Source organism: Drosophila eugracilis, unplaced genomic scaffold (genome assembly GCF_018153835.1).
Source record: "Drosophila eugracilis isolate 14026-0451.02 unplaced genomic scaffold, ASM1815383v1 contig_705, whole genome shotgun sequence".
NCBI lineage: Eukaryota > Metazoa > Arthropoda > Insecta > Diptera > Drosophilidae > Drosophila > Drosophila eugracilis.
In genome coordinates this window covers 1-21,063 of record NW_024573597.1, presented here as the reverse complement: position 1 = coordinate 21,063, position 21,063 = coordinate 1, and the positions used below count along the sequence as shown (strand labels likewise).

The window sequence follows — 21,063 nt, the reverse complement described above, 5'->3', positions numbered from 1 at the left end:
GAAATTTAATAGGTCCTACTATGACTATAACAATGACGCTCAAAATTAATAAGTCTTTATTCTTTTGAAATAAGGAATGTGACAAGTTTAGTTATGTGACCCACAAAGGTTATGAGTTCTCAGTTATAACGAAAGCTCACAGAGCTCTGAAAGGAAAAATATAGATACGGCAATTGTACAAGCAAGATGACGATAAGAGAGAGAGCATACTTTGTATACAAAGGACTAGAAGGGGATGAAGGGGAGTCATACGGACTAATGAATTTCGTAAAGAGTTGTATTCTGGCGAAGCGTTTATTAAGTGCAATTGTGTGCGACACAGCCGACATTAATATTGAATTAATTTTCGTTAAATTCTCATCAAAGTTTTTTTGAAATGTGCTATTATTTAGGAAATTAAAAATGTTTATGATTAGCTTTTATCAAATTGTTCGCGCAAAAGTCAACGATTTTGTATCACCGGAAAAATAAAAAAATATTAAATCAGAAAGCTTTTTCCTTGTAAAAACAAGTATAAGAGTATTAAAAAAATTCCAAAAAAAATATTTCTGGTACTTTACGATATTTCAAATGGTATAATCCATATATATAATGAGCTCTACGCTTTAAAATAACAAAATATTACCCCACACACTTGAAATCTACTGAACTTCATATATCCCAAGTGTTTTTTAAATTGGCATAAAAATTTGTGTATACAACAACGAATATTATTAAAAGACTTAATGCACGCAGATTTTAAATAATTTCAAATTTCTGTTTTTTAGGTAAAACTTTTTTGACTGGATTTTTTTTTATTATTATATATATAATATATATAAAGATATATGCATATCTATAATAATTATATAGTGACGTATTAATTATATAATCATGTAAATACATATCTAAAATATAATTCAGCTTAGGTATAGCTTAAAACAATATTATAGTCAAAAATCTGCATTTTCAAGTATATTTACAATATTTTAATTTGTTGCTTCCATTAGTAACGAGTTGGATGCGATCCGTTAGCATCGTATTCTTGAACTCACTTGAATTGATTTGCCGATGACGCCCGTTTTCCCTATAAAAGCAATATCTTCAACGTGAATTCAAAATAAAAGTCAAAACGTACCATTCTTGTTTTCTTACTTCTGGATTCCAAAATTATATTATTTGGTACCTGAAAGAGTTTTTCGCCAAGCAAGATTAAGACGTTGGTTAAAAGGCAACACTGTGCAGCCACTTTTACTTGCTCTGCAATGCTGTTTTTATCACTCATGTGTAAATAACGTGGTGGGAAAAAAGATGGAGCAATTATTGTAGATACGTTATGCAAATTCATTTTGTTTATATCTTCTAGACCAATGATGTAGTTTAAAAATCTAAGCAGAGCACGTAATGTGTTCCTATTTTCAGGGGGAAGCATCTGACATATAATTGATAATGCATTTTTTTGATCCATTGTTGGAAGTGTGTGACATTGATACAAGAGTTGTATAAGTTCATTGGTAAATAAAGGTTGGGGAAGTTCCCTCAGCCATCGTTTTAGCAGGGCACCAAGTTCATGAACCGTAGCTGTGCCCAAAAGCAGGGCTACATTTTTAGGTTTTTTATAAAATGTTGATTCTATTTCGTTATAAAGTATTTCAGTCTGCAAATAAACGATATTCATAATAAGTTAAACAATATTTTGTACAACAACATAACCTTTTGCTTATGTCCACCAATTCGTAGTATTCCTTCTTCTCTAGACCCACGTTGTACAAGTTCGGCTATCAAGTTTTCCAAAAATAATGGAACTAATGTAGAATCAGTGCCGGTAACTTGCTGATCCCGTCTTATTAGAGCATTTAAAGATACTCCAAAAAGATTACCCTCTTCTTTGCGACGGCGTTTAAAGGGCTTTCTTTTATCCAAAGACACTTGGTTACGATCAAATATTGTAGCTAATTCTAACCAAAGAATTGTCTTTAATCCTTTAAGTTCAACTTCACTTATATTATTGATATCTGTGTATAGTTTTGAAGATGTGTCACAGTTATCTAATGCTTCGACGCAGTCAAGACTAGAGGTATCTCGACAAATGCTTTCAAAGCTAAGGCCATCATAGGACATAGGGGAAATGCGTAAGCTTTGATTTTTGGTCTGTGACAGACTTAGACTCGTTTTTGTCTTTTGTGAAGCATCTGTACACTCAACACAAGAATCGTCTGATGAAGCATTACTTACACTCTGAGAATCTGTAAATAAAATTTCACGCGCTCTTCTGAAAAGAAATAATTGTGTGAACTATATATATACTCATAAACCAAATTTAAAATACTTACCCAAGTATGCAAAATGGATCTGAGCCGGATCGGTTTCGAGGCAAATGTATAGTCCCAATCCGTGAATAACCAAGCAACTCTACACCATGCGCCGAATGCAACGGTATATCACATCGCACATGCGACCCTCTAAATATATCTGCACAAGTGTAACTTTTAAGCTGTGAGCTGGGTATTCGTCGCAAGTTCTGTTTTAATGTTTCTTTTCTTTGTTCACAACTTTTACTGCCCGTCTCATTAATGCTTTCTACAACTCTAACATTGCTTGAGCTATTAAAAAAAATATTAGCTTAAAAATTGGGGTAATTTTAATTGATCTTACATTGAACAGTTTGCCCAAACATCATCGACTTGTATGGAATCCAGAGAATCTGGTGTGGCACTGCGTGAACGTGTGCCCTCACTCGACTCCTTTAAATATAAAAATAAACTGCTTCAAAATGTTATACACTTTATATGAGAGTTTTTTACAGGCCGTCAAAAGGTTATACGGTCCTGTTTTGATAAAACGGTTGAAAATAGTTCCAATAACCTCTTGATCTTAACTGTAACTTAAAAAATAAAATAAAATATCGTGCACAAACTTTTTACTGTTACTGTTTTACACAATTTTAAAATATTCATTTTGCTAATGGAAATTCCCCAAGCGCCACCTATTGCGGAGAAAGCATGTCCAGTAACTGATAGTGACGTCACTGCCCATGTGAGGCCTTATAACTTAAATTGCTTCATAAATAGCAAAATAATGTTCCGATTTAAAAATCTTTTGTCAAATCGATAGATATTAACAGAAATAAGTTATACAAGGTCAAACGAAGGCATTCATAACATTATTATTGACGCCACAGTGTTTCGCGGTTTGTGGGCGTTAGAGTGGGCGTGGCCGGATGAGAAGTCGTGGGAAGTTGCAGTGGCATCCCTAAAATACTAACTTTCTAGCTCTTTTAGTTCCCGAGATTTTTCCATTTTTGGTTTTTCGGGTTTTGTGGGCGTTAGGGTGGGTGGCTAGATGAAAAAAAACAATTCGCATAAGGGGCATCGTAAAAACCTACATGCTTAATCTGAACTTTCTATCTCTTATAGTTACCGAGATATCAGGTTTTCTTAAAAAATGCGAAAAGCCGTCTTTGAGCTTGGTGGGCGTATGGGTAGGTGTGGCCAGATAGTAGTACCTCTAAAAGATGCGCTGGCATCCAAAGTTTATACATACTGAATTTCCACTTTCTAGCTCTAATAGTTCCCGAGATGGCAGGATACTGAAATAAACTTGCGCTTTCCCGGGACCTCAAGAATCTTCATGCTTAATTTCAACTTTGTATCTACTATAGTTCCTGAGATCTCAGCGTTCATACGGACGGACGAACGGGCGGTCGGACGGACAGACGGAGATGGCTCAATCGACTTCGCTATTGATCCTGATCAAGAATATATATACTTTATAGGTCGGAAATGCTTCCTTCTATCTGTTACATACTTTTCAACGAATCTAGTATACCCTTTTAGTCTACGAGTAACGGTATAAAAATATTATTCATTCGTACCAATGCCGTCATGCAGCCGTCATGCAGATCCAAGCACTGGCCTATTCGAAGTGCTACATCGCAACAATGACCGAGTATTTACCTAAGATGCCAACGGCAAAGCAGTGTCTTTTGACAAATTGAATCCCGCCTTCATTCTAGGAAGTGTTGCTTTACTCGACTTCCATACGAAAGTCTTTAAAAAAAGTTTCATCATACGAGAAACGGAGAGTTCACTTCTATTTATCGTGACGTCGTCACTAGGGAGGGAGTACAAAGGCGGTCCAACCAGGATAATTAAGAAACGGTCGGCTGGTACCACTTGTCTTGCCCATGTCAATTGTAATTGTGATTGAAAAATATGAAATATTTGTAATCCCATGCTGGTTACATGTTTAATAGCTGATAATGACGTCTTCAAATCTACGTTTCTTAATAAACCACAAAATAATGTTGTTTAAGAAATTGTCGATAGGTACAGACTAGAACCATTGATGTTCACGGACATCGATGTTTTCGATGTTTTTGGCGAAAATAAAAAAAATTTGACTTGATGGAATTTTGAATAAAAGTGTTTCCAGGTTATAAATATTTCTTTTTGAGGATAATATATGTACTTACATATGTCAATATGAAGATTTTCTCCTTATCCGACTGGTATTAAATTTCTGTGGTACTATTTTTAAAAAATTAAGTGCAGTTTTTAGACGTTAGAGTCAACCGAATCTATTTTGTAAAAGCAAGTGAGTCTCTAAATTATTTATTATCAGTAATGAGTTTCGAAATCCCAAACAACTAAATTACCTTGGCTATTGATCTTGATCAATATTTCAGTATAAAACAAGAGGGAGACGATATAGTTGAGTGCCGCGATTATAAGATACCCAATACTGTTTTACACAATTTTAAAATATTCATTTTCCTAGTGGGAATTTCCATAGTGCCACCTATTGTCAGAGCAAGCATGTTGAGTAATTGATAGTGATGTCACAAGCCATGTGAGGCCTTATAACTAAAATTTTTTCATAAATAGCGAAATACTGTTCCGATTTAAAAAACTGTTGGTAAATCGATAGGTATTAATAAAAACAAGAGAAAACGATAAGATACCCGTTGATACCTTCCTAACGCTTCCTTTTACCTGTTACATACTTTTCAACGAATATATTATACCCTTTTCTCAACGAGTAGCGGGTATAAAAACTTGATAAATATCTAATTATACCCTAGTGTTTGAGGAGTTTTAATAAATTAAATTTATTAAAAACTTGGTATTGGGCTCTAACTAATGTTTGATTTAATTTTTAAGGGATCCAAATCAACTTATAAATGGTAAATTGGTAAAATATTTATTAAATAAAATATTTACATTGCATATTTGTTAAATAGTTTAAAACATTTTTCATTCGGCCGGACCAAAAAGCACGATCACGAACACGAAAAAGTGAAAGGACTCAGTATATAGATGATGACCATATATAGGTGATGACGCGCCTAAAAACGAATTGACAAAATAATGATAAGGGAAAGATTGTTTGTCCCAACCAAAAACATAAATAGGTCCGAACCTTCAGTTCGAACAAGTAAAAGGGTAATTCTAGAAAGATACAAAATGTGAATGCGGAAATATTGAAATAAAGCAAACTTTTCAACAAAAAGGTTTAGCTTTGGAAAATTATAACGTTCTATTCGATCCAATACATCCATTTAATCAGTGATTCTTAGTCAAATACAGAGCGAGCGAACATCTGATCAACAGAGTGGTGATCAGCATCCCTGGCACACCGTTGATGAAACTCAAGTCCATAACAATTAGCCACAACAATGATTGCACGGCAGAATTTTAACGGAAAGAACGAAGGGATATCTGCTTTTAAATTAAAGCATTCGGTTAAAGAGTTTGAGACAACCAGCAAACGATGCGGGCTTTTAAATGAAGAAAATGTTTCTTGACTTTCAAAATCCACGAAAGGAGCGGCTAGAGCAAAGGTAGAGCTACTGCTAATTTCCAGAATCATAGTAATTTATAGAACTTTATAGTAATCTTTGTCTTCATGTCAATTATGTCTTCTTTTTCCGGCAAGCAAGAAACAAATCATCAACGTAGATAAGTATCAGGCAAAGTCAGCCATCTACATTCATCATGTACAAACATGGCTCGTTCTGACAAAGGGATCTTATATCGCATAGGTTCGTTCAACTTTATATGCCACTCTCTTTCTACTTGAAAATATGGTTATGGATATAGTTCAATCGTATTACTTTTATGTGGTGATACCCACGTCAATGTATCCCTGAGGCGGTTTCATATAGAAAACATCGGTTAGCCTTCTATTCAGGTATGTCGTGCATGCATACATTTGGTGCAAGTAAAGATTTAGCACTGCAGTCAAGGCTGCACGTTTCCACTGCTGTCCCTCTTAATGATATACACCAGAGATCGTCAAGGGTGTCTTTTTTCGGCACCCGAATCACACTTATACATTTCGAGTGTTCTTTTCAGCAAGAAAAGAGTAACACACCCGAGTGCATAGATCGCTTTGAGTGTTTTGTGTATTTGCTTTTTTGTCACCCACTTAATCCTATGCACATGATTGTATTGCACAGACACCCAAAACACTTATAGCAAATGAAGGGAGTGTCTGAAACACCCATGTTTCGGGATGAGTGATTCGGGTGTCTTCAACTGATCTGAGTGTTTCGGGTGTCACTTCTCACTATCGATGGTCATCTTATTTGCATATTTGGTCGCACGAAAATATTTGCCGGCCTTTTTTTGGCTCTCGCACGAATATTTGCCGGAAGCGAACTTTTTTTTTTGGTATCGATAGTATCGATCCGAAACCATCGACAATATCAAATTGCGTCACCATCGATAGTTTTCCAGCTCTATGAAGAAATTCAGAAGAGATTCAGTTTGACCAGGCATAAGTTAAACTAGAGATTAGTTTAGTTTAGTTAGTTTTCCCATCGATAGTTTCTATGAAAAAATTCACAAGAGAATCAGTGTGGCCAGGCATAAGTTAAACTAGAGATTGGACTTTTATTCACAGCAACATTGAGATATATCGGTAATTTAACAAAAATTAAAAGCCGGAGGATAGAATGGATGCTTTTTAGAAATTTATAGAAGGAAGCCTGCCGGATATGCCTCAAAGGGAAATGAGATAGACGCAGGATGGAAAAGCCAATTGACTGCTGACATCATAAAAAGTCCCGTTGATGATCAGATTTTGAATTTAGCTTTAAAACATTCCTTCTTTTCACTCGATTCTATTGCACAGTTTTTTGGGTAAACACTGAAAGCAAAAAAAAAGAAAATAAGGAGTGAGCGAAACACTCATGTTTCGGAATGAGTGTTTCGGGTGTCTTCAACTGTTTTGGATGAGCAGGTCATTGAGCATTGACCGAATAATTTTACATGAATCGTACATATTTAAGAATTGCCACTGCAACTTTCCACGAATTTTTATCGGACCACGCCCGAAAAACTTTGGCGTCCATAATATTATAGTGTATATCTTCGTTTGACCTTGTATAACACATTTTTGTCAATATTATCGCTTTATCAAAGATTTTTCAAATCGGAACATTATTTTGCTATTTATGAAAAATGTAGATTATAAGGCGTCACATTGACAGTGACGTCACTATCAATTACTCAACATGCTTTCTCTGACAATAGGTTGCGCTTTATGAATTTCCACTGAATATTTTAAAATTGTTTAAAACAGTAGCAGTATCTTATAGTCGTGGCACTCGACTATAGCGTTTCTTCTTGTTTTTTAATTATAATTATTATTTACTTAGTACATTATTTTAAATACTAAATGACCGAATGATGGTGGCATCATAAAAAGTCCCGTTGATGATCACCTTTTGCATTTAGCATTAAACATTCCTGACAATCAATATTTTAAGCTATTTTTTGATAATGATAGCATTAAAGTAAGAAGGTATCTTAGCAGATGGCACAATTCACAATAAGCGCCTAAAATATGGCAATCTTCTTAATGACAGTTTTCTGCTATTGCCATAACTTTGTTAAAGCTCCGAGCAGAGCTCGTCATAGTGAGAGCGATAGCAATAGCAAAACTATATACTACTGGAGTATCTTAGCTTTTCCAACGCTGTTTACGAGTGTTTATATAAAAATAAACATACATAAGTTAAGATAAGCTATCAAATCTATGAATAATTTTACACATTTATTATACTTACATCAAAATCCCGAAATACATCTCTAATATCAGGCTTCCGTTTTGGTCGAGTTTTCGAGCGTCCCTGAATTGTTTGATTTAAAGCCTTTACCCTTTGAACAATAGCTTCAGCATAAGGTTTTGATAAAGTCGTAGTATTGGCTCCAGCTCAGTATATCGAATCTCCAAAACCCTAAAAAATGAATTGAATTATTGTAATTAATCAGAAAACCATATTAGAAAAAGCACACTTCATATTTATGAAAATGTCAATGTTAATTTTTGCATAATATTCATTATTAAGCTTTGCCAACTTTAACATTCAAACTTCTTTGCCTTTTTAAGTGTCAGAGTAAACTAACTCGCATAACGTACTTATTACTAGAATTTTCAAGCTAAATGTTAAATGCATGCTAAGTTTTAATAATTTTTAAAAATATATACTACGAATTATGGCTATAAAAATAGCTTATTTATAAGAATATAATCTAAAATTGAACACAGGGACAAAGGTTATCTTATAGTAGGCACTCCCCCAAGAAGCAATTTTTCTTGTTTTAAATCCAACTGGTATAAAATTCATATTTATGATGCGGGCTGTATTCCAGTTCTTATGTAATCGAATAATTATTAGATTCATTCAAAAACAAACAGAAAAACAAGAGGAAACGCTATAGTTGAGTGCCGCGACTATAAGATACCCGTTACTGTTTTACAAAATTTTAAAATATTATTTTGCTAGTGGAAATTCAGAGGCGCCACCCATTGTCAGAGGAAGCATGTTGAGTATGCTTATAGTGACGTCACTGCCCGTGTGAGGCCTATATAACCTTAATTTCTTTATAAATAGCGAAATAATGTTCCGATTTAAAAAAATCTTCAGTAAATCGATAGATATTAACAGAAATAAGTTATACAAGGTCAAAAGAAGACATTCATAATAATATTATAGACGCTACAGTTTTCCCTCGGTTTGTGGGCGTTAGAGAGGGCGTGGCCGGATGAAACCTCGTGGCAAGTTGCAGTGGCATCTCTTAAATACGTGTTCCTAAGCAAAATCTTGCAGCTCTTGTATTTTTTGAGATTTTTGCATTTTTGGTTTTTCGGGTTTTGTGGGCGTTAGAGTGGGCATGGCTTGATCGGAAAAAAACAATTCGCATTGGGAGCATCATAAAAACCTTCTATCTCTTACAGTTACCGAGATATCAGCTTTTCTAGAAAATCCGAAAACCGTCTTTTGAGCCTTGTGGGCGTATGGGTGGGTGTAGCCGGATAGTAGTACCATTTTAAGATGCACTGGCATCTTCAGATTATACTTTCTGAATTTCAACTTTTGCTAACGGAAAAAGCATGTCTACTAACTGATGTTGACGTCACTGCACATGTGAGGCCTTATAACCTACACTTTCAATAAATCGCAAAATAATGTTCCGATTTTAAAAATCTTCGGTAAATCAATTGATTTTAATTAAAAAATAATAAAATAACAAACGAAGACATACATACATTTGGATATGGAAGCAAAAGTATTCCGAGGTTTGTGGGCATTAGAGTGGGCGCGGCCGGATAATAGTACCACCTTGCGCTGACATTTTAAAATTAAACATGCTAATCCCAACTTTTTAAATCTCAGAGTGGAGACTTTGGGCATAGCCGGATGCCGGCATAAGCTTGCGCTCCTTGTATCTTATAGTTTCTGAGATCTCTGCGTTCATACAGAGACGGACAGACGGACGGACGAACATGGCTTAACGACTTGGCTATTTATCCTGGTCAAGATTATATATACATTTCAATCCCTAAACGAGAAAGATTTTAATTTTATAACTTATTGTAACAATTTGTCTATAGTCTAAAGGGCAACAAAAGGGGGAAATTAAAAAACAGTTTTTACATAGATCATTTGAAACACGTAGAAGTCATAGTGTTATAATGGGATCTTTTTGGGATAATGAACTCTCCAGATAGGTAGAAAAATAGTTGCAAAATTAAGATATCTGTAAAATCTGAAACGCTTCGTTTTACCTATTACTTTTCAATAATTATAATATACCCTTTCGTCCTGTTCGTGAGCAAATTGCAACTTCGAATACCGAAGCGTAAAAGCGCATCTCTAATATACAAAATTTCCATCTTGTTGACGATGCCGTTGCATTGGCATACATACTTTAAGTAAGGAATTCCATTGCATAGCTCTTCACGAGGACGTTGAAGGTTATGTATGATCCGGAGATAGACAACAAAATCTATGAATCAAAATACTTAAGGTCAAACACGATTCTCAAGGAAAAAAGAGGTGCTCCACCACCGGGTATATCTTCTGGACATGACATTCCAGAAGACGCAATTCTCAGCTTGCTACAATAAAACTAAGAGCTCTTCAAGCGTTTCGCAACAAATCAGGGCAACACAAAAACCGTTTCAAGCTGGTGTGGCGTAACAGCGGCGGATTTAAATTCTGTATCTGGTACGGCGATTCCAAAAAGCTGATAAAGCTACTAACTTGGTGCGAGACCTGGCTATCTAGGATACGGCGTACACCACTGTGTGGGAACGGCTGAAGGAAAGATAAAATCGTCCACAGCGCATAGTAAACTCATTTTTGGAGCAGTTATGAGCTTACCAGCAACAAAAAAAACAGATGCATACATATTACGCAAGGTGTCGGACATAATGAAATGGTTCAAGGTCTGGATGCTGTGAACCAAACTGCACGCGATTGTTGGATAATCTAACTAACATTGGAGAAACTTGACGCTGACGCACGGCGAAGGTGAATTTAACGCAGCACGGACACGGATTCCCCCACGCTCGAGGAGTTCTTATAGTTTCTAGATTCTCAATGCCAGGAACTGGAGCTAAGCAAACGGGAGCTTACTAATGATGGCAAGACAACAACACAAGTCGAAAAACCTAAAAGAATTATCAATGGTCGCAATTGAAGGCGGTAGCTAAAACATATATAGGTCTACAGAACAAAGGCGATCTTTTGCAAAGGAAAAATCTTTGTACTATAACTATTTGCAATCTGGGCATGGGATCAATATGTGCAAATATATAATACATTCGAATGTAAACATTGCAAAGGAAATCCTCACTCTCTTCTACATGTGCAAGAAAGTCTACATGCCATTGAGACTTTTACCCAAGTGGTAGAGCAAGACACCAACGCAACATACGAAACTTCAGCGACTCTCAGCCATTTGGCCCAAGTCACTGCAAATTCTTCAGAGGAAAACGATAAATGGAGATTCCATAACGGCTCGTGTTTTGTTACACACCAGTTTAGAACTCTCTTATGTATCCGAACGGATACATTGGCACATTCCGCATCAAACATCTTGATAACTAGAATATCTTCAGTAAAAGCAGACACGATTAGGGGATGCAGCACGCTTCACATCAAGTCTCGCATTTTTACGGACCATATGCTTGTCCAAGCCCACGTTCTTGGCAAGATCAATTATTCTCTGGAAAGGCAACATATCGACTCATCGGTACTCGATGTATTCAAGGAATCAAGGTATTGGAACTGAGCAAATCAACAAAACAATAGATTAACATATTTCTTGTGGAAGACATTTAAGACAACAAGGAAAGAACGCTCCTATTGAAAACGACTAGCAAGATCTTGAACAGATTAACTAACGAACATCTAAGGCTTGGTAGTGCTTTATTTCATTGAGAGCAAGTACAGAAAACTTCGTGCGAAAAGAAAACCGAGCTAAACGATCGATCGATGACTCGTTATAACGTCATGACAAATGATAGAATTCAATGGGATACACATTCCTCCAGAGGAACCCCTCTGGGGAGGGCAGTGGGAGTCAGCAGTTAGCTATAAAAAACGGCATCTTGGTATATTCAATAGGAAACTCAACGCTCACCTTTGAAGATGAGATCAGCCGCAGTAATCAACCGCGTCCTTATTCTACACATCGTATACGGAATGGCACTATCAATACGTATACCTACATATTGGTCGATTATGTTTTACTAGTTAAGGAGTCGAGTACACCACTGGGATCTTGGCATTTGCACGAATTGTTGAGACCTATCAATAAAATAACGATATGGTTACGAGCCTTCAAAATGAGGACGCCAACGGAAGTGCCCAGACTCAACACGAAGGTTGCAGTATTGGCTCGTTCAGAAACTGTGTTTTTAAGGGGTCTGGATTTTCGTAAACGGTTTCAATTTATTATCTAAGCGTAAATGCCATCTCAATATAACCAAATTTTCCATCTTGTTGCCAATGCCGTTGCATTAGCATAAAACCTACTTCAGTACTAAATAGACTTTGTAATAGAAAAGAAAAAGTCAATAGATCTCGTTGTATTTATCACAAGACCACTCATCTTTCTAACCAATTTTAACCTGCAATAATTTAATAGACAACATGCTTACTTTTTTCAAAAAGGTTTTGTTAATTCTGGATATCCGGCGAAACCAACCATTCTGGTTCCAGTTCCCCATCTAAAAAAAAATTAAAATTCATATATCCAAAATGCTAATAAGTAATACTAACCTTCTGTAAGAAACTTCCCAGGGTTCGTATTTTGTGAACTATTTTGTAGTAAAGATTCTCTTAGAAATTGGAATATTCCTGTTCAGATGAGTTTGGCAGCATAGCGTTGCTTTTCATTCAGCTTCATATAGATATTATAAAAGTTTGTGGAAATCATGTGGCACAAATCTTTTTTTATTTTTTATTTGCAATGGCCAAGTTTATCATTCACACTAGAATAAATGTAAGAAATATGTATAAATATGTTATAGATTAATTTATTTCTCAGGTTTTTATCGATCTTATCTCACCCATTCCAGTTTCTTTCTTAGAAATAACACTCAATTTAACACCAACATTACGAAGTTGGGAATAGCAAGCCTAAAACACCCAAGGAGCAGCATATTATCAATGATATCTGGGTACTTTGGAACTTAATAATGATTAGAACGATTAAAATGAAAAGACCGCACCAGTAAAAACATTCGAACAAGATTTACTATAATTAAAAGACTAGATTTAAAAAATACAGGTTATATGTGCAAAATCATTTGCCAATGCTTTAAGACATATAGGGAAAGAACTCTTCAACTCTAATAAGATTGTATATGCTACACAAAATACCCCATCAAATATTGAACATATCGATAAAATTTTTTGTGTCAATAAGCGACTTAAAATCAAAGAGAATGATAATTTTAAATATATTGAAAAAGGTTCTCGATTGGTAGGCAATTTTAAGGGTCATAATATAAAGCAAGGTATCTTTTTTCCGTCTGTAATTACATAATAAATAATACTATTGGAACTCAATTTTAACTTACAGAAAATACATATCGTTCGATCTCTGATATTCTTGAGATCTCATCGATTTGGTTTTCTAATTAGGTGGTTTGACGTAACGCTGAAATAAACTTGCGCTACGTATGCATCTCAAAATCTTAAATACTTAGTCTCCACGTTGTATCTCTTACAGTTCCTGGTATCTCAGCGTTCATTCGGACATTGCTTTATCGAATATACGTACTGAATAGGGAGAACACGACTCCTTCTACCTGTTATATACTCTTCAACCAAATACTATACCATTTACTTTACGAGAAACGGCTTTATATCATCATTAATTTAATTCATCATTATTTCATTAGAGGCGGCACAAATCTTAAGCCAATCACAAAAAAAGATTATCACTGAGTTTAGTGGAGTGTCTGTTCAAAATTGTTGTTTGTGCTTCCAAAAGTAGAATACCGCTAGATGGCCAATGTAAAAAAAAAAATTGTCTTCTAGCCTAATGCAAGTTTACACCTGCAAAAAGGTGCTTAAGAAAGTGGTCAATTACAAAATTGGACAACACCATTTACTTAGATCAGATGGGAGACGTCGAAGTCAGGGAGCGCCATTATGGGGATAATGGACGCTGAAGATAGGTAGAATATAGTTGTGAAATTAGAATTGAGCTAATGGATTAATGGTTAAAGTGATAAAAAAAGTTGGTTGACAATTGTCTAAGATGTGATAAAAAATGTGAAAAATACAGCCATTTTCCAAGCTCACAGAGCCACATACTCAGCAATAAGGCATTAAGTGAAGAGCTGAAGGCTAAGAGCAGTTGGCGTGTTATAGAGATGCCACTTCTGCAGTAGAAACAGTAACAGCATCTTAACGATATACTGCAGCTATAAAATAAAAACTAAACTTTTGATTTTTGTTGTTATATTTTTTTAATAAATTGTTAAAGAATATTAAATATATTATTTAGCACTAAATGTTTAGTACATGTTTATATATTCTCTTGAGTTACAAGGACTGATGGGACTATTGGAAAGCTGAATGTTATTAATTACAGTGTTAGCAATATACTTGTGGCAATGACCATAATCATGAAGCTCCAACAAGCCGCTGCAAAGCGCTATATTGAAATACATTAGACTTTCAATCGATGGCACGTAAACTATCGAGCAATCGTCGAGACGATCTGAACATACTCATACGATGGTAAGCAATGGTGATTTTAATACATATCAGAATAGTCCCTATATGAAATGTATCCAAGATCAATAGATCGGGGTTCTCACAACCATTTTGATATAATTTAAATTAATATGAAAGTTTCGATTATCGTTATTGATTTCTTATATCAAAATGAAAAGAAAATCCATGCCTATTGATGAAACTATTTCAACAGAATAAGTAACCGAATAGTGTACAGTATATATCATAAGTTCATTCACAAAGAAATTGGAGGATAATGTGGAAAGTTAAGGTGATTCTTACACATTCGAATTTTTCGAATTCACCACCGGAGATTATCATTTTTTGTATTTTGTTATATTGGTACACTCTTCCCTAACATCCGGTAGACAAGTTGGTAACAATGAGGGTTGTAGACGGAAGTTGTTTTGCGACAGTTTTTTGCTATCGTAGGACTAGCATTGAGCAAAAACACCCTACACAATAATGCCCTCACACCATTATTCACTGATCAACGCAGTGACTTTTTTCTTACTTGTCATCAAACAAAGACACAAAAAAATAAAAAAAGAAATTCTGCATATTTTCAAAAAAAAAAAAGGGGGAATCGCTATAAACCAGTGTCAAAGCGACTATAAGATACCCGTTACTGTTTTACACATTTTAAAAATATTCATTTTGCTAGTGGAAGTTCACAGGGCGCCCCTATTGTCAAGAAAGTATGTTGGGTAACTGATAGTGACATCACTGCTCATGTGAGGCCTTATAACACAAATAGCTTCATAAATAACAAAAAAATGTTCCGATTTAAAAAATCTTTGTCAAATCGATGAATATGGACAGTAATAAGTTATAAGTCAAACGAAGGCATTTATAGTAATATAGACGTCAGTTTTCCAGTTGAGAACCTTAGGAGGGCAAATTATTTGGCGAAAACCTTATAAAGCCTTGTGTGCGTATGAGTGGAGTGTGGCCGGATAATAATACCATAAGATCCGCTGCCATATAAATTTCAATTTTCTAGCTCTAATAGTTCCTGAGATTTCAGCGATTTAGTTTTTGCGATTTGTGGGCGTTGGGAGTGTTTTCGTATGGACTCATATCTTCGTGCTTAATCAATCTTGTAACTCTCTTATAGTTCCTGAGATCTCAACGTTCATATGAACAGACGGACGGACAGACGGACAGTGACTCAATCGTCTTCGTCGTACTAATCAAAACTCAAGAATATATATTACTTTAAAGGTCCAAAAAGCTTCTTCTTCTGGCACAGATTTCTTTAAATCTAGTATACCTTACCCTACGAGTAACGGGGGCGAAAATATGTACTTTTTAAAGGGTCGGAAACGCTTCCTTTCTACCTGTCACATAGTTTTAACGAATCTAATATACCCTTTTACTCTACGATAACGGGTATGTAAATTGGAAGAAAGCTAAATGCGGCTATAAGATACTCGTTACTGTCATACACAATTTTGAAATATTTTTTTTGTTTGTCTGTATAGAACGACGAACGCCGTTAATTTCAAATAGGTGGTTACGAGACTTAAGTTACAGAATACATACCTCGTACTTTCAATTTTTCAGATTATTTTGTTACAAATTGCAAAGTTTACATCTTATCTCAATATAAAAAAATCTTAAATGCAGTTTTAATAAAACACAATTCTTATTTTTTTTAATGAAACTTGCAATTTTTATAGAGAAGAGAACAAAAAAAAGTATTGATCTATTAGGAATTAATCCTAAAACAAAAAGAGGCCATACAAAAGGACTAACATTTTTAATTTTAAAATTTAAAAAAATATATGTAAGATGCACGATATGCATACATACTGGCTTTCATTAGTTAAATATTAATATGTTAGTGTTTTAAAAAATGGTCTTAATTTGTTAGCATGGTTTTTGAATATACACTTCTGAATTTTATTGAAATACAATTCTTATTTTTCAATGAAACATTTTTATATAGAAAAGAACAAAATAAAACAAGAGTTTATGAGCATTTTCATTTAATCAAATTTTCCCAGATATCGAGCACGGAATGGGCAAGAAAACTAGGGCGGAGGTTCAAAACCATTTGTTTATGAACCATGTTCCAAGGTCATTAATCAACCATTTCCTTGCTAATGAGTCCAGTGTGGGGGTTAAAGCTTTTTCCAAAGACCAAGATAAGTTAAGCGGCAGGGCAACATTCACTTTGGTGGGTCTTTTTAGGAATTGAGTAACCTAATAATTATTCATGGCCTAATTCAGGGTGTTCAAATTCGTCTTACGAAAAAGGGCAAATATTTAGTGACTTTTTGTGTTGGATTAGTAGCTGTGCTTTGAGAGAGAAAGATAAATTGTTTTTGTAACGAATTCGCTTATTGTACTCACCGAAAAAGCACAAGTAAACACAAAATGAAAACACAAGTTATAAGGAAAAACGAACGATTTTTCAATTGAATATCAATTGGACTTATTCCTTAAACAAAAGACTATACAAATTGATTACAATTTTTAATTTTAAAAAATTAAAATATAAATGTGTGTATGTGAATAGATAAATGTACCAAAGCAATTACATTTTAATTTTATATTCTGTTTCCCTTTGTAAGCAATTAAAAAAGAAATAGTTTTCGTTGATTAAACATTCAATTGAAATGGTTTAAAAAAATTGTCTATATACATATGATTAATTATCGTGCACAGTGCCTGCATTAATTTTAAAATTAAAATACAAATGTGTATGTAATAGATAAAAAGTACCTTAAGCAATTAACATTGTAATTTTTATATTCTGTTTCCTCTTTTGTAAATTGAAAAATAGTTTCGTTGATCAAACATGTTAATTGAAATGATTTAAAAAAATTGTATTTATATGTACATATGTTTAATTATCGTGCACAGTGCCTGCATGACCACTTTCTGAATTGAGCAGAAATAAGCTACAGATCACTGTCTACTCTTTTAGCAACATATGTATGTATCATACACATATGTACGTATGTATGTATATGACATACATATGAGTCATTCAAAACTAATTAATACATTTAGCAAACAACGAATTTAATCTTCTAAACCACTAACTAAATATGTAAATTGGTAAATGATAGCAAATTAAATAAGTCATATATGAATATAAAACAATCATAAAGAGAACTCGAAATCCAACTGTAGGTTTGAGTATGCTAACGTCATATTTTCGGAAGTATTGGTTTGTGTGCACATGTATACATGTACGCACGTGCATGTGTATGAATTTATATGTTTGTATACAACTGAACGTTTTTACAGTGAACTGACTTACTGAAGCATGAATGATTAGAATGCTTATGTAGGTACCTATACTTACACTGTACATATGGCATATCAAAATGTCGGCCTTACGGAAATACTACGAAGAAACATGTTCGAAGACCCACAAAAATAGAGAAAAGCAAACAAATCGGGTGTGTTAGAAGAATCTGGTTTTCTTTAAGTTTATCCGCCTTCACTTCAACCTTACAAAAATTTCAAAAGTAAATTTAATGTTGATCGGGGAGTTTGGTCGTAATGTTTGCGGCGAGTTAAAAATATTTAGCACCCTTTTTCATAGAAGACTTGTACATACAGTGGCTCAGGCACCTTATTTCGTACCGTTACCTAAAAAGTTCAGTGTCCTACTAAACTAAAAAAGAATCAGATCGAATTTAAGGGGAACATTAACATGTTTATTGAACGAACACAATTTTCTTAATTATAAAAACAAAAGAATTATTTAATAAAAAACTAAATGTACGGGCTTTTTCCCATGACGCAGCTTTTATTCTTTGTAGATTATACTAAATATATTATTTGATTATTTAACCAAACATTTTTATGTCCCAGCTGGGACAAAGCTTTGTCGTTTATTGTTCAGAAATCTTCCCTCTTCCATACAGCCAATATCTCACACTTTCTGATCATTTAACGACATGGGGCAGTTCAGATAACCCAAGTCAACAAAAAATACTGCCTGCTGAATGCTTAGGATTGTTGTCTAGTGAGAGAATGTTAAAATGGCAAAAATTAGAAACTTAACCTGGGGCCTACGAGATTATGTATGTTTATGCCGTTACTCTGGCGACTAAAAGGATATACTAGATTCGTTGAAAGTATGAACGGTAGAAGGAAGCGTTTTCGACCCTATAAAGTATATATATTCCTGATCAGGATCCAATAGCAGAAGTCAGTTGAGCCATGTCAGTCTGTCCGTCCGTCCGTCTGTTCCTTATGAACGCTGAGATCTCGGGAACTATAAGAGATACAAAGTTGAGACTAACCATGAAGATTCTTGAGGTCCCTAAGCGGCACAAGCTTATAACGGCATCCCAAAATAACGAAAAAAACTAAAATCACTTTAAAATCTAAGGAACTATTAGAAACAAGAACGATTGAAATTCAGTTGTATACTCTTTAAATGCCAGCCACATCTTATAATTGGTAGTATTATCGGCTACAACCACCCATACGCCCTAGCTCGAAACTTTGGTTTCATTTTCTAGAAAAGCGATATCTTAGTAACTATAAGTGACAGAAAGTTAAACGTGTAGGTTTTATGATGCTCCCAATGCGAATTGTTTTCCGATCCAAGCCATACCCACTCTAATGCCCACAAAACCCGTATTTAAGAGATGCCACTGAAACTTGCCACGAGGTTTCATCCGGCCACGCCCGCTCTAACGCCCACAAACCGCGGGAAACTGTGGCGTCTATAATATTATTATCAATGCCTTCGTTTGACATTTATAAGCACCCATTTTTGTTAATATCTATCGATTTACCAAAAACTTTTTTGAATCTCAAAAAATAATTTGGCTAGTTATGAAGAAATTTGGGTTATTAGGCTCATGGTTTGTGACGTCACTATCAATTACTCAACATGCTTTCTCTGACAATAGGCGGCATCTTATGAATTTCCACTAGCAAAATGAATATTTTAAAATTATGTAAAACAGTAACAGGTATCTATAGTCGCAATACGACAATAAGCGTATCCTCTTGTTTTTATGTTATCTTTTAGTTATGCAGGAATAACGACCAGAACTTTTTTAGGTAACTGCACGAAATAAACTAGAGCCACTGTATTGTGCTCATGTATATAAAAATGTTAAGTTTTTGGTTTGGTTTTTATTATTATCTACCAATTTACCACAAGGTTTTTAAAATCAGAACAGAGTTAACTATTTATAAAGAAATTTAAATGATGTCATTATCATTTGGATTACCGCAACTTTTTGACAAAGGTGGCCCTTTGTCCATTTCTACTAGCAAAATTAATATTTGGAAATTATATAAAACAGTAACAAATTATATTATAGTCATGACAGTCGAGTTTCTTCTACAGTTTTCTTTTATTATACATATATATTGTAACGACGCCAGTCTAAGTCCAGGGAGTTGCCTTTCACACTCTGCGTTTCTTTGAGGCAAAATACAACTTGTAGTTCTAACTGCACCGCAGTTTTGATACAACATAGCAGTGAGTGCCCCCATTGTTACGGCCCGTACTGATGGGACTTGCTGCCCAATAGCCACATAAACGATCAAATATTGCGGTAGCTCATTGTAGATTTTTACTGAAGAACTACTCAGCGTTGTATTCGCCGCACTGCTTACTACCGATTCCGCAACATACCCCTGTTGAAGCTCCTCACTCCAGATACTGATCCTTTTCTTGAACGTTGCAATCTGTGTAGTCGTGGAGTCCATAGGCTGTCCTGCGGTTTCCGCCTGAACAGTGCTCATGATATGTTAAATCCCGAGAGTTGGCGCTTTGGAGCCAGGGGCTCAAAATCGTCTTAGTTTAGTGACGTTTTTGTGCTGGTTTGCATCTGTGCACTAAGAGAAAGCCATTTTTTGCTAACCAATTCATCACTTATTTTAATGACCCGAAATAAAGCTCTACATAGCAAACAAGTTACAAGAATGATTTTCAGTGTAAGTGTTCAAAGATGTTTCCAAGAAAACCAGAAAAAGTATATTGCTGTTGTAGGAATGAGACGGAAAGGAAAACAAAAATTTATATATCTGCCTTTATACCACAACAACAGTGTGGCCCAATTACAACCATAGCGTAAATGGCAAATACAATACTGAACAAAGAGCACCCTTGAAGAGCCTAATTCAAACTGACTGACCGACATTGAGATTTAACTGACTACGCCTACCGCGAAAATGTATTTATATGCCCGTTACTCGTAGAGTAAAAGAGGTATACTGCAAGTCGGTGAAAAGTATGTAACAGATAGAAGTAAGCGTTTTCGACCCTATAAAGTATATATTCTTGATCAGGACAGGTGATTGAGCCATGTCCGTCTGGCCGTCCGTCCGTCCCGTATGAACGCTGAGATCTCGGGAACTGTAACCAGATACAAAGTTGAGATTAATCATGAAAGATTCTTTGGGTCCCGGACGACAAGCTTATTACAGCATCTACCCGCCCACTCAAACTCACAAATCGCAAAAAATAAAATTGCTGAAGTCTCAGGAACTATTGGAGCTGAAAGTTGAAATTCAGAACTTAGAATCTTTAGATGTCAGCGCAT

General features: G+C 35.0%; 1 protein-coding gene across 2 annotated transcripts; it reads right to left on the bottom strand.

Moving 5' to 3' along the window:
• Positions 1-881: 881 nt before the first annotated feature.
• On the bottom strand, positions 882-8,180 carry LOC121529678 (rho GTPase-activating protein conundrum-like). 2 transcript variants are annotated; one of them, XM_041819410.1, is made up of 6 exons: positions 8,054-8,180; positions 2,635-2,742; positions 2,313-2,582; positions 1,693-2,251; positions 1,118-1,636; positions 882-1,066 (listed from the first exon to the last, which is right to left on the bottom strand). In XM_041819410.1, the coding sequence occupies exons 1-6, from the start codon at positions 8,071-8,073 to the stop codon at positions 1,031-1,033; spliced, it is 1,512 nt and encodes a 503-aa protein (XP_041675344.1). In that variant the 5' UTR covers positions 8,074-8,180; the 3' UTR covers positions 882-1,030. The 2 variants fall into 2 exon arrangements, with proteins under 2 accessions (XP_041675344.1, XP_041675345.1); XM_041819411.1 differs by having other exon boundaries at positions 1,693-2,248.
• Positions 8,181-21,063: the final 12,883 nt, after the last annotated feature.